Source organism: Macaca thibetana, chromosome 2 (assembly GCF_024542745.1).
Source record: "Macaca thibetana thibetana isolate TM-01 chromosome 2, ASM2454274v1, whole genome shotgun sequence".
In the NCBI taxonomy this organism is placed as follows: Eukaryota; Metazoa; Chordata; class Mammalia; order Primates; family Cercopithecidae; genus Macaca; species Macaca thibetana.
The window spans coordinates 99,945,493-99,961,007 of record NC_065579.1 but is presented as its reverse complement, the minus strand read 5'-3'; the positions used below and the strand labels follow the sequence as shown (position 1 = coordinate 99,961,007).

Genomic DNA, 15,515 nt, shown 5'->3' with positions numbered 1-15,515 from the left:
AAACAAAATGAGGATATCAACAAAGACAGAAAAATTATTATAAGAAGCCAAAAAATAATTCTGCAGCAAAAGAGCACAAAAAGTGAAATAAAATATTTAGCACTATGGGAATTCCAGGAAGAGAGAGAGAAAGGAGGAGAGAGATTTGAAGAAAAAAAAAATAGCCAAAACCTTCCCAAATGTGATGAAACATATGAATCTACAAACCAAAGCTCTGAACTCTAAGGAGACCCACACCAAAAACATTATAATCACATAGTTGAAAGACAAAAACAGAATCCTGAAAAGCAGCAAGAGAGAGGAGACTCATCACACACAAGAGATTCTCAACGGGATTATCCGCCAATTTCTCATCAGAAATCTTGGAGGCTGGAAGACAGTGGGATCATATATTTTAAATGCTGGAAGAAGAAAAACTGTCAACCAAGAATTCTGTATCTGGTAAAACGTCCGTTAAAAATGAAGGAAAAATTAAGACATTCATAGATAAACAAAACCTGAGGTAGTTTATTATCATTAAACCCAATCTATAAGAAATGCTAAAGGGAGTCCTTCAGGTTGAAATGAAAGTATGCTACACAGTAACTTGCAGCCATAGAGAGATATAAAAATTTCCAACAGGCTTGACGTAGAAGCTCACGCCTATAATCCCAGCACTTTGGGAGGCTGAGGCGGGCAGATCACTTGAGGTCATGAGTTTGAGACCAGCCTGGCCAACATGGTGAAACCTCGTCTCTACCAAAAATAAAAAAAATTAGCTGGGTGTGGTGGCACACACCTGTAATCCAGCTACTCGGGAGGCTGAAGCAGGAGAATCGCTTGAACCCATGAGGCAGAGGTTGCAGTGAGCCAAGATTGTGCCACTGTACTCCAGCCTGGGTGACAGAATGAGACTCCATCTCAAAAAAAAAAAAAAAAATCCAAAAAGGTAAAGACAAGGGCAAATATAAAAGCCAGTATTATTGAAATCCTGGTCTGTAACTTCACTTCTTATTTCTACAGGAGTTAAAAGTCAAATGCAGTCCAGAATGGTGGCTCACATCTGTAATCCTAGCGCTCTGGTAGGCTGAGGCAAGAGGATGGCTTGAGGTCAGGAGTTCAAGATTACACAGAGCTACGATCGTGCCACTGCATGCAAGCCTAGGCAACAGAGCAAGACCTGTTCTCTAAAAAATAAATACATACATACACAAATAAGAGCCAATTGCATAAAAATAATTATGTTACTGAAAATATATAAAGATGCAATTTGAAATGTTAACATAAAAAGGAAGCAAGAAGGCTTTACAGGAGTACAGCTTTTGTATGCTTCTGGTATCAATTCAAATTAGATACTTATAACATTAGGATATTATATGTAATCCTCATGGTAACCACAAAGAAAACAGCTATAGAATATACACAAATGAAAATGAGAAAGTAATCAAAATATATCACTACCAAAAAAAATCAACTAAGCACAGTAAGAGACAGTAATGGAGGAAATGAGGAACGAAAAGCTAAAAGACACACAGAAAACAAATAACAAAAGAGCAGAAGTAAATCCTTATCAGTAATTACTTTAAATGTAAATGGATTAACTCTCCAATAAAAATAAGTAGACCGGCAAAATGGAAAAAAAATATGATCTAACTACATGCTGTCTCTGAGAGATTCATTTTAGACCTACCTAAAGACACATACAGGTTGAAAGAGAAAGGACGAAAAAACATATTTTGTGCAAATAGTAATCAAAAAAGAGCTGGAATAACTACACTAGTATCAGACAAGATACACTCTAAGTGAAATATTGTTACAAAAGACAAAAAAAGAACATTGTTTACTGATTAAATGGTCAATTTTCCAAGAAGATACAATTATAAACACATATGCAACAAACCATGACAGCCTGAAGATGTAACTAAGCACACTGACAGAACTGAAGGGAGACACAGAAAATTATATAACAATAGTAGGGGCTGGGTGCGGTGGCTCACGCCTGTAATCCCAGCACTCTGGGAGGCCGAGGCGGGCAGATCACGAGGTCAAGAGATTGAGACCATCCTGGCTAAATAGTGAAGCCCTGTGTCTACTGAAAATACAAAAAATTTGCTGGGCGTGGTGGTGGGTGCCTATAGTCCCAGTTACTCAGGAGGCTGAGACAGGAGAATGGCGTGAATCCGGGAGGTGGAACTTGCCGTGAGCCGAGATCGCGCCACTGTACTCTAGCCTGGGCAACAGAGACTGTCTCCAAAAAAAAAAAAGGAAACTTCAATACCCTACTTTCAACAATAGAACAATTAAACAGAGACGAATAAGCAAATACAGAATAAAATAGAGAAATTAAACACCATCATAAGCCAATCAGACCCAACAGACACATACATATTACTCTACCCAATAACAGCAGAATACACATTTTTTACAAGTACACATGAAATATTCTCTAAGACAAACTATACTCTAGGCCACAAAACAAGTTTTAACACATTTTTAAAAATTCAAATCACATTAAGTATATATTCTGATCACAACAGAAAGCTAAAAATCAAGAATAGAAGGAAAACTAGAAATTTCACAAACGTGAAAAACCAACAACATACTGAACCACTGGTTCAAAGACAAAATCCCAGGAAGAGAAATTAGAAAATACCTGAGACAAATGAAAACAAAAATACAATATACCAAATGTATTAAATAAAGCAAAAACAGTGCTGAGGAAAATTTCTCGCTGTAAATGCATACATTAAAAAAGAAAACCTCAAAGCAATAACCTAATTTTACACTTTAAGGAACAAGAAAAAGAAGATCAAACTAAACCCAAAGCTACCAGAGGAAATAATAAGAATTAGAGATAAATAAAATAGAATATATAAAAACAATAAAGTCAATAAAACTAAAAGTTGAACTTTGAAAAGATCAATAAAATTCACAAACTCTTAGCTAGAATGACCAAAACGAAACAAAAGACTTAAATTACTAAAATCAGGAGTGACAATGGACATTACTACCAATTTCTGAGAAATAAAAAGGATTTAAGAGAATACTATGAACAACTGTGTGCCAACAAGTAGGATAACCCAGATTGGCAAATTCCTAGACCCATAATCTGCCAAAACTGAATCATGAAAAAAACAGAAAATCTAAAGAGACCAATACATAGTAAGGAGATCGAATCAGTAATGAAAACAAACAGAAAAAAAAGTCTCCTAACAAAGAAAAACCTCGACTAGATGGCTTTACTAGTGAACTCACCAGTGAATTCTACCAAAATTTAAAGAATTAACACCAGTCTTCCTCAAACTCTACCAAAAAGATGAATAAGAGAGAACACTTTCTAACTTATTCTGTAAAGATAAGATTATCCTGATATCAAAACTAGACAAAGATATTACAAGAAAAGAAAACTACAGGCCAATATCCTTTATGAATATTAATGTAAAAATCCCCAACCAAACACTAGCACACCAAATTCTGCAGCACATTGAAAAAGTATATACCATGACCAAAGGGATTTATTCCCACAATGTAAGTCTGGTTCAATATACGAAAATCAATCAGTATAATACACCACATTCATAGAATGAAGGAAAAAAAACAAGCATCTCGATTGATACAGAAAAGTATCTGACAAAATTCAACAACTCCTTCTTGATAAAAACATTCAACTGGATAACTTAGAAAAAGAAGAAAAGTTCCTCAACATAAAGGCCATTATGTGAAAAACCCACAGCTAATATCATATTTAATAATGAAAGACCAAAAGCTTTTCTCCTAAGAAAAGGAATAAGGCAAGGATACTTGCTTTCACAATTTCTGTTCAACATAGTATTAGTAGTTCTAGCGACAGCAATTAGGCAAGAAAAAAAAAATAAAAGGCATCCAAATTGGAAAGGAAGCATAAAATTATCTCTGTTCACAGATGACATGATTTTACATACAGAAAATCCTAAAAATTCTGCAAAATAGCTATTGGAGATTATAAATTCAACAAAGTTGCAGCATACAAAAATCAAGACACAATAATCAGTTGCATTTCTCTATACTAACAATGAAATATCCAAAAAAGAAACTACAAAAACAATTTCATTTACAATAGCAAAACAAACAAACAAACAAGCACCATTCAGGCATAAATACTCAAAAATAAATTTAAACAAGGACGTGAAATGCATGTACACTGAAAACTGCAAAGTATTGCTGAAAGAAATTTTTTAAAATATAAATAAATGAAAAGACATCTGCATTGCTGGACTGACAAACAATATTACTAAGACAACAGTACTATTCAAAGTGATCAATCTGTCAATTCAATGCAATTGCTACTAAAATCTCAATGCCATTGTTTGCAGAAACAGAAAAACCAAGCCTAAAATTCATAAGCAATCTCAAGGGATCTCAAGTAGCCAAAATTATCTTGAAAAAGGGGAAGGAAGTTGGAATTATCACATTTCCTGATTTTAAAACTTATTACACAAAGCTGTAGTAACCAAAATAGTGTTATCCTGTCCTAAGGAAAGACACAGAGACCAATGGACTAGAACAGAGCGTCAAGATAAGACCTTACATATGTGTTCAACTGATGTTTTATTAGGGTGACAGACTATTTAAAGGAAAAGAACAGTCTTTTATAAATGGTGCTGGGAAAACTGGATATCCATATGCAAAAGAATGAAGTTGGACCCTTACCCCTACACTATATACAAAAAATTAACTCATGTGCAGTGATAAGAAGTAATACACAGACACACATACACAAAAAAAACATTAACTCAAAACAGACCAAAGGCCTGTAAGATCTAAAACCATAAAGACTCTTAAGAAGAAAATATAGGGGTAACTTTATGTTATTGGATTTGGTGACAATTTCTTGAATTTGACACCAAGAGCAGAGGCAACAAAAGAAAAACTAGATAAGCTGGACTTAAACAATTTGTATCCCAAGGACATTGTCAAGACAGTAAAAAATCAACCTAAAGAGTGGGAGAAAATATTTGTAAAGCACCTGTCTGCTAAGAGATAAATATCCAGACTTCATTAAGAATGACTACAACTGAAACAAAAACGACCTGATTAAAAAAGAGCCAAAGGATTTACGTAGGCATTTCTCCAAAGAAGATACACAAATGGCCAATCAGCACATGAAAAGATGCTCAAAATCACACAAATCATTAGAGAAACGTAAATCAACTCAATACCACGAGACACCACTCCACATCCATCAGGATGGCTATAATTAAAAACTCATACACACACACACACACACACAAAAACAAAACAAAACAGAAAACAACAATTGTCAGCAAGGATATGAAGAAACTGGAACTCTGGTGTATTGCTGGTGGGAATACAAAATGGTGCAGCCGCTATGGCAAACAGTATGGTGGTTCCTCAAAGAGTCAAACATAGAATCACCATATGATCCAGCAATTCTACTTCTAGGTAAAAGCCTAAAAGAACTGAAAACGGGGACTCAATCAAACAGATCCTTGCACACCACCAATGTTTATACACACACATATACACACACACACACACACACACACACAATGGAATATTCTTCGGTCTTAAAAAAAGAATGAAATTCTATACATGCTACAAGATGGATGAACCTTAAAAACATTAAAAAAGACAAATATTGTATTATTCCACTTACATGGGGGTACTCAGAATAGACAAATTCAGAGAGACAGAAAGTAAAATAGAATTACCAGGGGCTGTGGGGAGGGAGGTAATAGGAAGTTAATTATTTAATGGATAGAGTTTCTGTCTGGTATGATGAAATGTTGTGGAAATGAACAGTGATGATGGTTGCACATTATGAACTACTTAATGCCACTGAACTGTACACTTAAAAATGGTTAAAATAGTAAATTTTCTGTCAAGAAAAAGTTAAGGTTTCCCCTGCCCCCACCCCAAGAAACATAAGAAACATACCAGATTGATTATAACTTGTTTTCCATAAATAATTACTTGGGAATCAAAATGCCTTTGGAAACCATCCATCTAGAGGGAAAAGAGTTACATATTTTACTGGAGTACATTATGTAATTTATAAATATAATTTAAATATTTATAATATTTTAAAAGGACCTCCTTAAATGTCTTCTTTCTTTTTTTTTTTTTTTTTTTTTTTTGAGACGGAGTCTGGCTCTGTCGCCCAGGCTGGAGTGCAGTGGCGCGATCTCGGCTCACTGCAAGCTCCGCCTCCCGGGTTCACGCCATTCTCCTGCCTCAGCCTCCCGAGTAGCTGGGACTACAGGCGCCCACAACCGCGCCCGGCTAATTTTTTGTATTTTTAGTAGAGACAGGGTTTCACCGTGGTCTCGATCTCCTGACCTTGTGATCCGCCCGCCTCGGCCTCCCAAAGTGCTGGGATTACAGGCGTGAGCCACCGCGCCCGGCCAAATGTCTTATTTCTATATTCAAAAGAATGATGTCAGGATGTGAACTATGTCTTCTAGATATTCTAAATGTCATCTAGTAATCATAAGCTATTTTACTCTGAGCTGCAACACTGCCACTTTAATTCTGAGTACAACCTCAGAGGAATATATTAAGTACTCTAAAAAGCATAAATTTACAAATCTTACTGAGATCTCTTAAATCCTTACTTGCCACGCCATTCAGTCATAGTTTGTTTTTCTATATTTCTAACATACCACCTACACAACTTTTGGTTTAGGGGTTTACTATGTGCTAGAACCAAGAAGAGCCTCAAAGATGTTGAATGCTGATTTAGGGGAGATACATTCTTTACATGCAAATTATAATGCTATTAAGCTTCTATTTTTAGCCAACAAAAAAGGCATACACACGTGATTTGCTGCTTTGCTGATCTGTGGCAGTGGTTTGTACTTGAGGTTTGGTCTTTGGGACCAGAAAACAGGAATTGATCCTCGAGTCTAAAAGAAAAGAGAGAAATGTGAAAAGAAACACAAACATATTTGTTTTTCTCACCTTACTTATTGTCAGCGGTATATAAATTAATGAACATGCAGGGAAAAAAGTAATACAACCTACCAACTATTTTAAAAATCCACGTGTATCTCTCCTAAAGTTCATATTTTATGAAAAAACATTTAGAACTTTTTCTCCTTCTAGTTTTATATACACGGCATTTGTGTAGTAGATAGTTCTTTATTTCCCCGAAATTCTACATTTATCTATGAGTAAAAATTAACAGGTTACATCTGTTATATAATTTGGCATTATGAAAAAATTAGAAAATTGCTTTATTCATTTTCAAATGGATATGTTTATCAACATATGAATATATTTGGACACTAACGCTCTGGAGCAGCAAGTGGTCCACAACTCCTTAAGGCAAGAGAAGAGACATCTCACAGTGGCAGGTAAAGTCAATCATAAGCCATCAGCTTGTCCTATCATCACTGCCCTGAATACATGTAAATGGTTCAACAGACAGATGGCTCCATTTCCATAACTCTCCTTGCACCTCCTAGCCTACCCTCTCCTCCAGGGATTTAATTTAAGGGCAGGAAATGTCAGTAGGTTAGTGCCAGATTAATGGACTTTCCTTTTTTGGGTGAACTTTTTCTGTAGATAAAAATATTACATAAGAACGGAGGGGAAGGCAAAAGAGGGAAATTTCAACATGACAGAAAATTATAATCCAAGCAGAAAAGGCCAACTCACTGACTGCCTAACAGACTAACAACTTGCCTGTACAAATGAAGCTTTGCTCCCATTGTAGTGCACAATTTGTTCTGTTTCTACAAAGTTAGCTGCATGGCCTTCAGAATCAATTCCTAAGTAGAAAAAAAATTAAGAATTAACTATACTGATTACGTAAAGAAACACTTCAGAAACCCACTAATTCAGGTTAACTTGGAGAGAACTAAGTCAGTTCAAATTAGTGGAAAAGTCATTATGAAAATACAATTCAAACAAACTCATTATACATGATCAGAAAACTAACAGAAGCTCGCTCACTTTAAACAGGCTTAAAGAGGAATATAAAAACCTATTAATAAACAGATGAAGTTGGTTGCTCTTAAATACACTGATTGTTCCTACATGCAAAATTCCTCTAAAATAGTGTTTCTCAAACTTGAGACATCTTTTAAAGAAAAAAAAAAAATTCTCAAGGATCCCTGAGAAAATGTCCATAGATCCTAATTTGAAAAATACTAGTTTGAAAGGTAACACTATCAATTTAGGTAATTATACTTAGTAACAACACAATACTCAACGTAAATACAGGCCATTTTATTTTTATTTATTTATTTTTTGAGATGGAGTTTCACTCTTGTTGCCCAGGCTGGAGTGCAATGGCGCGATCTCGGCTCACCACAACCTCTGCCTCCCGGGTTCAAGAAATTCTCCTGCCTCAGCCTCTCAAGTAGCTGGGATTACAGGCATGCGCCAGCATGCCCCACTAATTTTTGTATTTTTAGTAGAGATGGGGTTTCTACATGTTGGTCAGGCTGGTCTCGAACTCCCAACCTCAGGTGATCCGCCCGCCTCGCCCTCCCAAAGTGCTGAAATTACAGGCATGAGCCACCACACCTGGTGAATATAGGCCATTTTAAAATATTTTGTTATAACAATGCAAATAGTCTCCAGCAGATGCTTATACTGATTTTAATTATGAAAATGAAAACACAAAAACTGTATGTGATCCTCTGTAATTCCATAAATATGGCTCACAAAACCTAGTTCAAAAAGCAAAGTGGATTCTTGATGCTGTTTAGTTCTTTCAAATATTTGAAGCATTCCTTTAAAAATGTATTTACATAATCTATTTTTACAATGAAAAGCTTGCTAAGCAAATGCAACTTTCAAGCTAGTCCCTGACCCAAATTACCAAATTATCGGAAAGAAATCAATGGATTTTTAACTGTGCCAAGTATTTCCTAACATCCTTTCTATCTCACATATTTCTCACATATAACATTCGGAGGTATATGCAAAGTATCACTGTTTTTGTTACCATATCACCAGAAGCAGCCAAAATTATACAGCCAAATCAGCAATGACATGACTCCTCAATACTTTATGAGATTACTTGTCAGAGGCACAGGCTATCCTTGTTTCCTTTTGTAATTCCCACTAAGGAACAACATCCAGTTATTTTTAAAAGTGAGAGTCAGAGTGAGAGACAGTATGTGTGTTTCTGTGTATGAAAGTAGGATCTTTACGAAAAGATTTGCAAGACATATTAAGAAAAAAAGGAACCAAGGTACAGAAAAATATGCATAGAATATTATCACTGTCTAAAAAAAGGAGGAAGAGAAGGGCACATACCTGTATTAGCATAAAAATTATCCGGAAGGATAAACAAGAAACTAACATCTGATTAGCTGGTAAGGGGGTAAGAACCGAGCAGATGAGGTCAGAAATGGGAGATATTTTTCATCGCATTAAAAAAATACTTTTTGATATTTGAAATATGTAAATGCACTACCTGTTCAAAAAATTTAATCAAAAACTGTTTCCATCCAAGAAAATCTAGTTACAAGAGAGTTGCTATCTCTAATTTGGTTTGTGATCTTGGCCAGGTCACACACTCAATGTTATTCTTCCTCTGCTACGAGAGATATTAAGCAAATAATCTCTACAACTTTCTGGCCCCAAGCTACAATTTATTTAATGGCTTACGGCCATAAAATATGCTGATATATTCTGGTTAAAAAAAAATAGAAAGATTGGAGAAACTCCTTTTCATAATGACAGTAAGCTTTAATATAGATTTTTAAAGTTTAGTTCAGCGAAATAAGCATGTTGCTAGTACAAAGTCTGGAAAATAAATGCTCAAAATGTAAATGTTCACAAACTTGAAGGCATAAAGCAAATGACTAGCTTCATGCATGCAAAAATACAAGAAAATACTTTCTAAGTTAGGTTACTGAAAACTACACTGAGTTCAGCTGTGCTTTCAGGCATCCAGCAAACAACATGATCAGTTCCTCTTCAAGCAATAAGCAGCAGCCTACAAGTATAACATTAACATTTGCAATGTAATAACAGTAGCTGAAGCATGGAAGACCTACCTAATTATTATAATGAAGTAGGAGATAAATACTTAGCAAGGCTATCAAATGATAATGAAAACAAATAAAATATAAAAGGTTACATTCGTGTCACCGTAAGACAAAATATTAATTACAGATATGATCCATGCTGACAAAATTAATCTCACCTCTTACATAATAGCGCACACCAGCTCTGAAACAGCTCCTCCTCGAGATGAGAATCCAATCAAAGTATTTTCCATTAATAGAACATGAATGCATGGTAATAACTTAACTACATTAAGAAAAATACAACATATAATAGAAACCATAAGCACTGTTTCTAGATTGTTTGAATGCATCTACCTTGATAATGGTCTTTAAGAGAAAAAATGACAGAGTATACAAATCTTCCTGAATATTCACAAGCCCTCAGTACTATAATCAACTGTGAAGCTCTGTCAAGTTAATAACCCTGTGACATGAACGCAATATATTTAAGAAGTTCACTATGGTGTTTTTATTTAATGATATGCTTCCCTTTTCCTGATATCCTCAATCACTTTCTAAAGAATTAAGTATAAACCACATCACTGAAAAATCTACTCTGAATGGAAAACATAAATTTAAAATAGATTAACTTTCAAATGAGAAACAAAAAAGCGGGGGAGGGAAGGCTAGGCTTCTGCAGTTAAGGGAAAAAAAAAAATGAAATGCATGACACATAATTATAAATTAGCCATAACAGCTGGTAAGCATATGAAGATTCACAGATTAAAGTGAATTAAACAAAAGTTACCTAGAAATGGAAATTCTGACTCTACCTTATCCTCAAAATAGAAAAGGTGAATCTCAATATGAAAGACTGTATCTCCCCCTTCTTTATATAAAGTTATTTCCCTTAACTACTAATAAGAGTATATGCTATAGGACACTTCCTACACCATTCAGTAATATAAACAATCATATACCTACAAATTCTAAAGGCTGATCTCTGTACTTCATTCCCAGAGTAAAGGGTTGCAAAAGCTTTTGGAATTGGCATACCTCTTAAATGTTTTTATTATGAAATATAATAAACAGTAAAATATAATGTATGCAACTATTTACCATAGTTAAATACCCATTTAGTATGGGGAGTTGATATTAAATGGGTAAGAATTTCTTACTGGAGTGATGGAAACAGGATGCTGGTTGCACAACACTGTGAATGAAATTAATGCCACTCACTGAATTACACATCTAAAAATGATCAAAAAGGCAAATTATTAAATATATTTGATCATAATTTTAAACATTACACATACACACACCCCTTTGTACCCACTAGCATCTCTGAAGCACCTTTCTGTGTGGCTCCCTTACTGCTCTCTAAGAAGTAACTACCATCCACTCAGCTCATCAATCCCTTGTCTTTCTAGTTTTGCCACTAAACAACTTCCTGTTTAGTCTGCACAGCTTTTGGCTTTTTTTTTTTTTTTTTTTTTTAAACGTAACAGGAATTACCCTGTATGTAATCTTTCAGTTCTCCTTATTTGCTCATTATAGTCAGGAGGTTCATTTGCTGCTGCTATGGCTATATAATATTCTACTACATGACTAGATTACAGTTACTTATCCATTCTACTGTCCATGGACATGCCAGGTGTTTCCAGTTTTACTATTATAAACAGTGTTGCAATAAACATCTCTGTACAGAACAAGCAGAAGTGGCTCTAAGGAGCAGTACTGCTGGGTTACAGAGTATATTCCTCATCTGATCTTATTAGGAAATTCCATATTGTTTCAAGAATTACTTTGGCTTCTCACCTTTACCAACATTTGATATTGTCTGCTTTTTTTAAAAAAAATTATTTATGCATTTATTTACTTGAGAGAGAGGCTCTTGCTGTGCTACCCAGGCTGGAGTGCAGTGGCACCATCAAGGCTCACTGCAGCCTCAAACTCCTGGGCCCAAACCATCCTCCCGCCTTGGCCTCCCAGGTAGCTGGGACTACAGGCACATGCCACTATGTCTGGCTAATTTATTGTCTGCTTTTTAATGTTGGCCACACTGTGGCTAGCGGAGCAGGGGGGTATGACAGAAAGGTTTTATTGTTTCATTGGCCTTACTTTTTCTCCTTCCACATTTGTTGAGGTTTGGTTATGGCATTTTCTACATGTAATACTTTTTCTTAATATAATTTGATGCATCCATTATAAAGCATAACAGCATAACAAAATATTTGTGAACCTACCATCCAACTTCAAAACAGTACCAAAACCGTGAATCTATTTATCTGCTCCTTCCCTATTCTATCCAATTGTGTTCTCACCTAGAAGTAACTATTCTCAGGTTTATGGAGACCATTCTCCTATCTTTTTAGTTTCATCACATGCAACCACGACTTAGAAACACACAGCTTGCTTTTTTGTAAAAATGAAACTACACTATTTATAAACTTCAAGCCCTTGTGATGTTCATGGTATTGCTCTAACATGGTAATGTGAACATTCTGGAAAGACCTCCTGGTACGAATGTATTGGGTAAGCACTGGAGAAGTGCCGGCAAATTCACAAAAGAACACCAAATGATTTTCAAAATGGTACCTAATGACATCAGCAATGAGTTGAGTTGCTAACGACTCATCTCTATTACCTGGTATCAAAAGACTTGATAAGGGCTCCTCTTGAGCTCCCAATTCACTTTCCTTTGAAGCCCATAGCACTAGAGAAGACTCCAAGGTAGTATCTGCTCCCTTACTCACCCAAATTATCTATTTTGAGCCAGGGCACAAAGACGAGCAGGGCAGATAAGCCTGCTCTTAAAATCTAGCAGAGAGTATGACTGACTGCTTTATGAATCATGTTCCTCTGATTGTAAGACAAAAACATATACACTTTAGAGAATTCAGAAAGCATGAAAGGAACAAGAGTAAAATAAAAACTGAATCCCATCAGCATTAACTTTTAAAATGTGAGTATATTTACTTCCAGCCTTTCATCAGTGAGTTACTCCCGGGAACATCCACGCCTTCTCTCCAGGATGGCCATTTCACATACTGCCCTCAACCTGCAACATTTCTCCCTCATCCCACTCACAGCCCATTATGTCACTTTATATGGCGCTATAAAAATAAAAGCCCTCCACAGGCCCCGATCACGTTTACACACCCACCAGCATCCACATCCAATCTGCTTCCCTTCTACAGTGGGAGGTGAGCAGTCCACACCAGGCCCTCTACCTGTGCGCTGACCCCACCCACCTCACACATTCTTGGACATCACTCTAGCATGCACCTTCACCAATTTTCCCCTTCTCAAAAATCTTTTGAGTAGAGGTCTTCCTCTGTCACCCAGGCTAGAGTACAGTGGTGTGATCATAGATCACTGCAGCTTCCAAATGGGGTCAAGCGATCCTCCTGAATCAACGTCCTGAGCAGGTGGGACTACAGGCACATGCCACCATGCCTAATTTTAAAAACTTTTTTGTAGAGACACGGTCTCACTATGTTCTCCAGGCTGGTCTTGAATGCTTCAGCCTCCCAAGGCACTGAGATTACGGACATGAGCCACTATGCCTGGCCCCACTACATTTAAAGTAAAAGCTACAGTTCTTCCCATGGCTTATAAGGCCCTGAGTCATTTGGGCTGAGCTAATTCTCTGAACACAGCTCCCGCCTCTCTCTGTCCACTCTCTATTCCAGTCATGTTCCTGTCTTGGGGTCATTTTACTTATTAATGTCTCTGTATGTGTGTGAAACATATGAGTTTACTTCTAGTCAACAAACCACACTAAAGAAAAGCTCATTTAAAGCTTTCAATTTAAAGGCAAATGGGTAAGCTGTTTCTAAAATTGCCTAGAAAAAAAGGTTCTATAATCTCACTTAATATTGTTTGTCCATTCACAATCTCATTTTGAAAAAACAAAAAACAAAAAACACCATAGTTGGCCCAAATCATTTAAGGCATTAAATAAGAATAAACACTTTTTTTTTTTTTTTTTTGCGAGACAGAGTCTTGCTCTGTTGCCCAGGCTGGAGTGCAGTGGTGAGATCTCGGCTCACTGCAATCTCTGCCTCCTGGGTTCAAGTGATACTCCTGCCTCAGCCTCCCAAGTAGCTGGGATTACAGGCATGAGCCACCGCGTCCAGCCGAATAAACACATTTATTCTTATTTCGTCCTTAGGAGAACATGGAAAGCTCGGGGTGGGGGTTTGGGGAAGCAAAAATAAATGAGGTTTTATCCCAAAATTTTCTAATTTTTATTCCCCTGTAACTGTGGAACATGTTTCCTCCATAACTTTTTGGGTTTTAAGTATAACAAGCGTAAGTTTAGTGAAATTATATTAACATAATGAATAAATAAATAATAGACTTGTACTGATAAGCTTCTTACATGTGCTTGATAGAAAGATATCATCACCATTTTCTGCAGGGCACAACCCTGATTACAGTCATGTATCACTTAATAGGGGTACATTCTGAGAAATGCATCGTCAGACAATCCTATACATTATAGAGGGTACTTACACAAATCCAGATGGCACAGCCTACTGCACACCTAGGCTACATGGTATATAGCCCATCGCTCCTTAGCTACAAACCTGTATAGCATGTTACTGTACTAAATACTGTAGGCAGTTGTTAACACAATGGTATCTGTGTATCTCAACATATCTAAACATAGAAAAGATACAGTAAAAATATGGTATTATAATCTTGTAGGACCACTACCATATACGTGGTCTGTTGCTGACTGAAATGTCAGTATGTGGCACGTAACTGGATAGGCACTCATCGGCATATACTGTGCTTATCTATCCTTTAAGAGCCAGCGCACTTGGCTGCTTTATTTTTGTTATGATGTCTATGATACAGATTTGTTTTTAATATGAACCTACCATTAGATAATCAATACTCATTTTGTATCTGTACTCTGATTTTACCCCTAGGCAATATTCTTTGTACTCTACCTATTTTAATGTATCTGTCACTATTTCAAATGACAAATAAAATTTTTAACGGTAATTCTCCTCTCCAAGTTGTTACCCACACTAGTGTCTGACTTACACTTTTTTTGACCCTGTCACCCGGGCTGGAGTGCAGTGGTGCCATCATAGCTCACTGCAGCCTCAAACTCCTGGACTCCAGTCATCCTCCCACCTCAGCCTCCTGAGTAACTGGGACCAGAGGTGCAAGCCACCATGCCCGGCCTAAGTCTAACTTTTCAAATTATGTACTAAGGAAAGTTTTCAACAGCCAGGTCCAAACTACTTATGTGTAATTTACTGATAAAAGATAACATCAAATAAAGGCAAAATACAGTATATATATTCCTTCTCTTTAAACAACCAGCCCCAGAACTCTTGAACACAGAGAGAGTCGTATAGTCTGAAAAGTTCATTCTAAACAAAAAAACCAACATGGCAATGAGTTTGATTTTCTTATCAACAGCAAGTTCTATTAATTCTGAAATACTCTCCTTATGGAGTATTTGAGACTATCTCTAAATCTGCCTTATAATAAAATTTAAATAAAGGCATCTAGAAACTAAAGAGTAATATCATGTAAGGATAC

General features: G+C 36.3%; 1 protein-coding gene across 1 annotated transcript in view; it reads right to left on the bottom strand.

Annotated features, from left to right (window-relative positions):
* The window catches only part of SACM1L (SAC1 like phosphatidylinositide phosphatase), a 55,704-nt gene that overhangs the window by 15,453 nt on the left and 24,736 nt on the right, over positions 1-15,515 (bottom strand). The window contains exons 8-11 of the mRNA XM_050780514.1: positions 10,145-10,246; positions 7,666-7,751; positions 6,798-6,884; positions 5,917-5,985 (exon numbers count right to left, since the gene is read on the bottom strand). Coding sequence (XP_050636471.1) covers positions 5,917-5,985; positions 6,798-6,884; positions 7,666-7,751; positions 10,145-10,246 — 344 coding nt within the window. The remainder of the gene's footprint in view (positions 1-5,916; positions 5,986-6,797; positions 6,885-7,665; positions 7,752-10,144; positions 10,247-15,515) is intronic.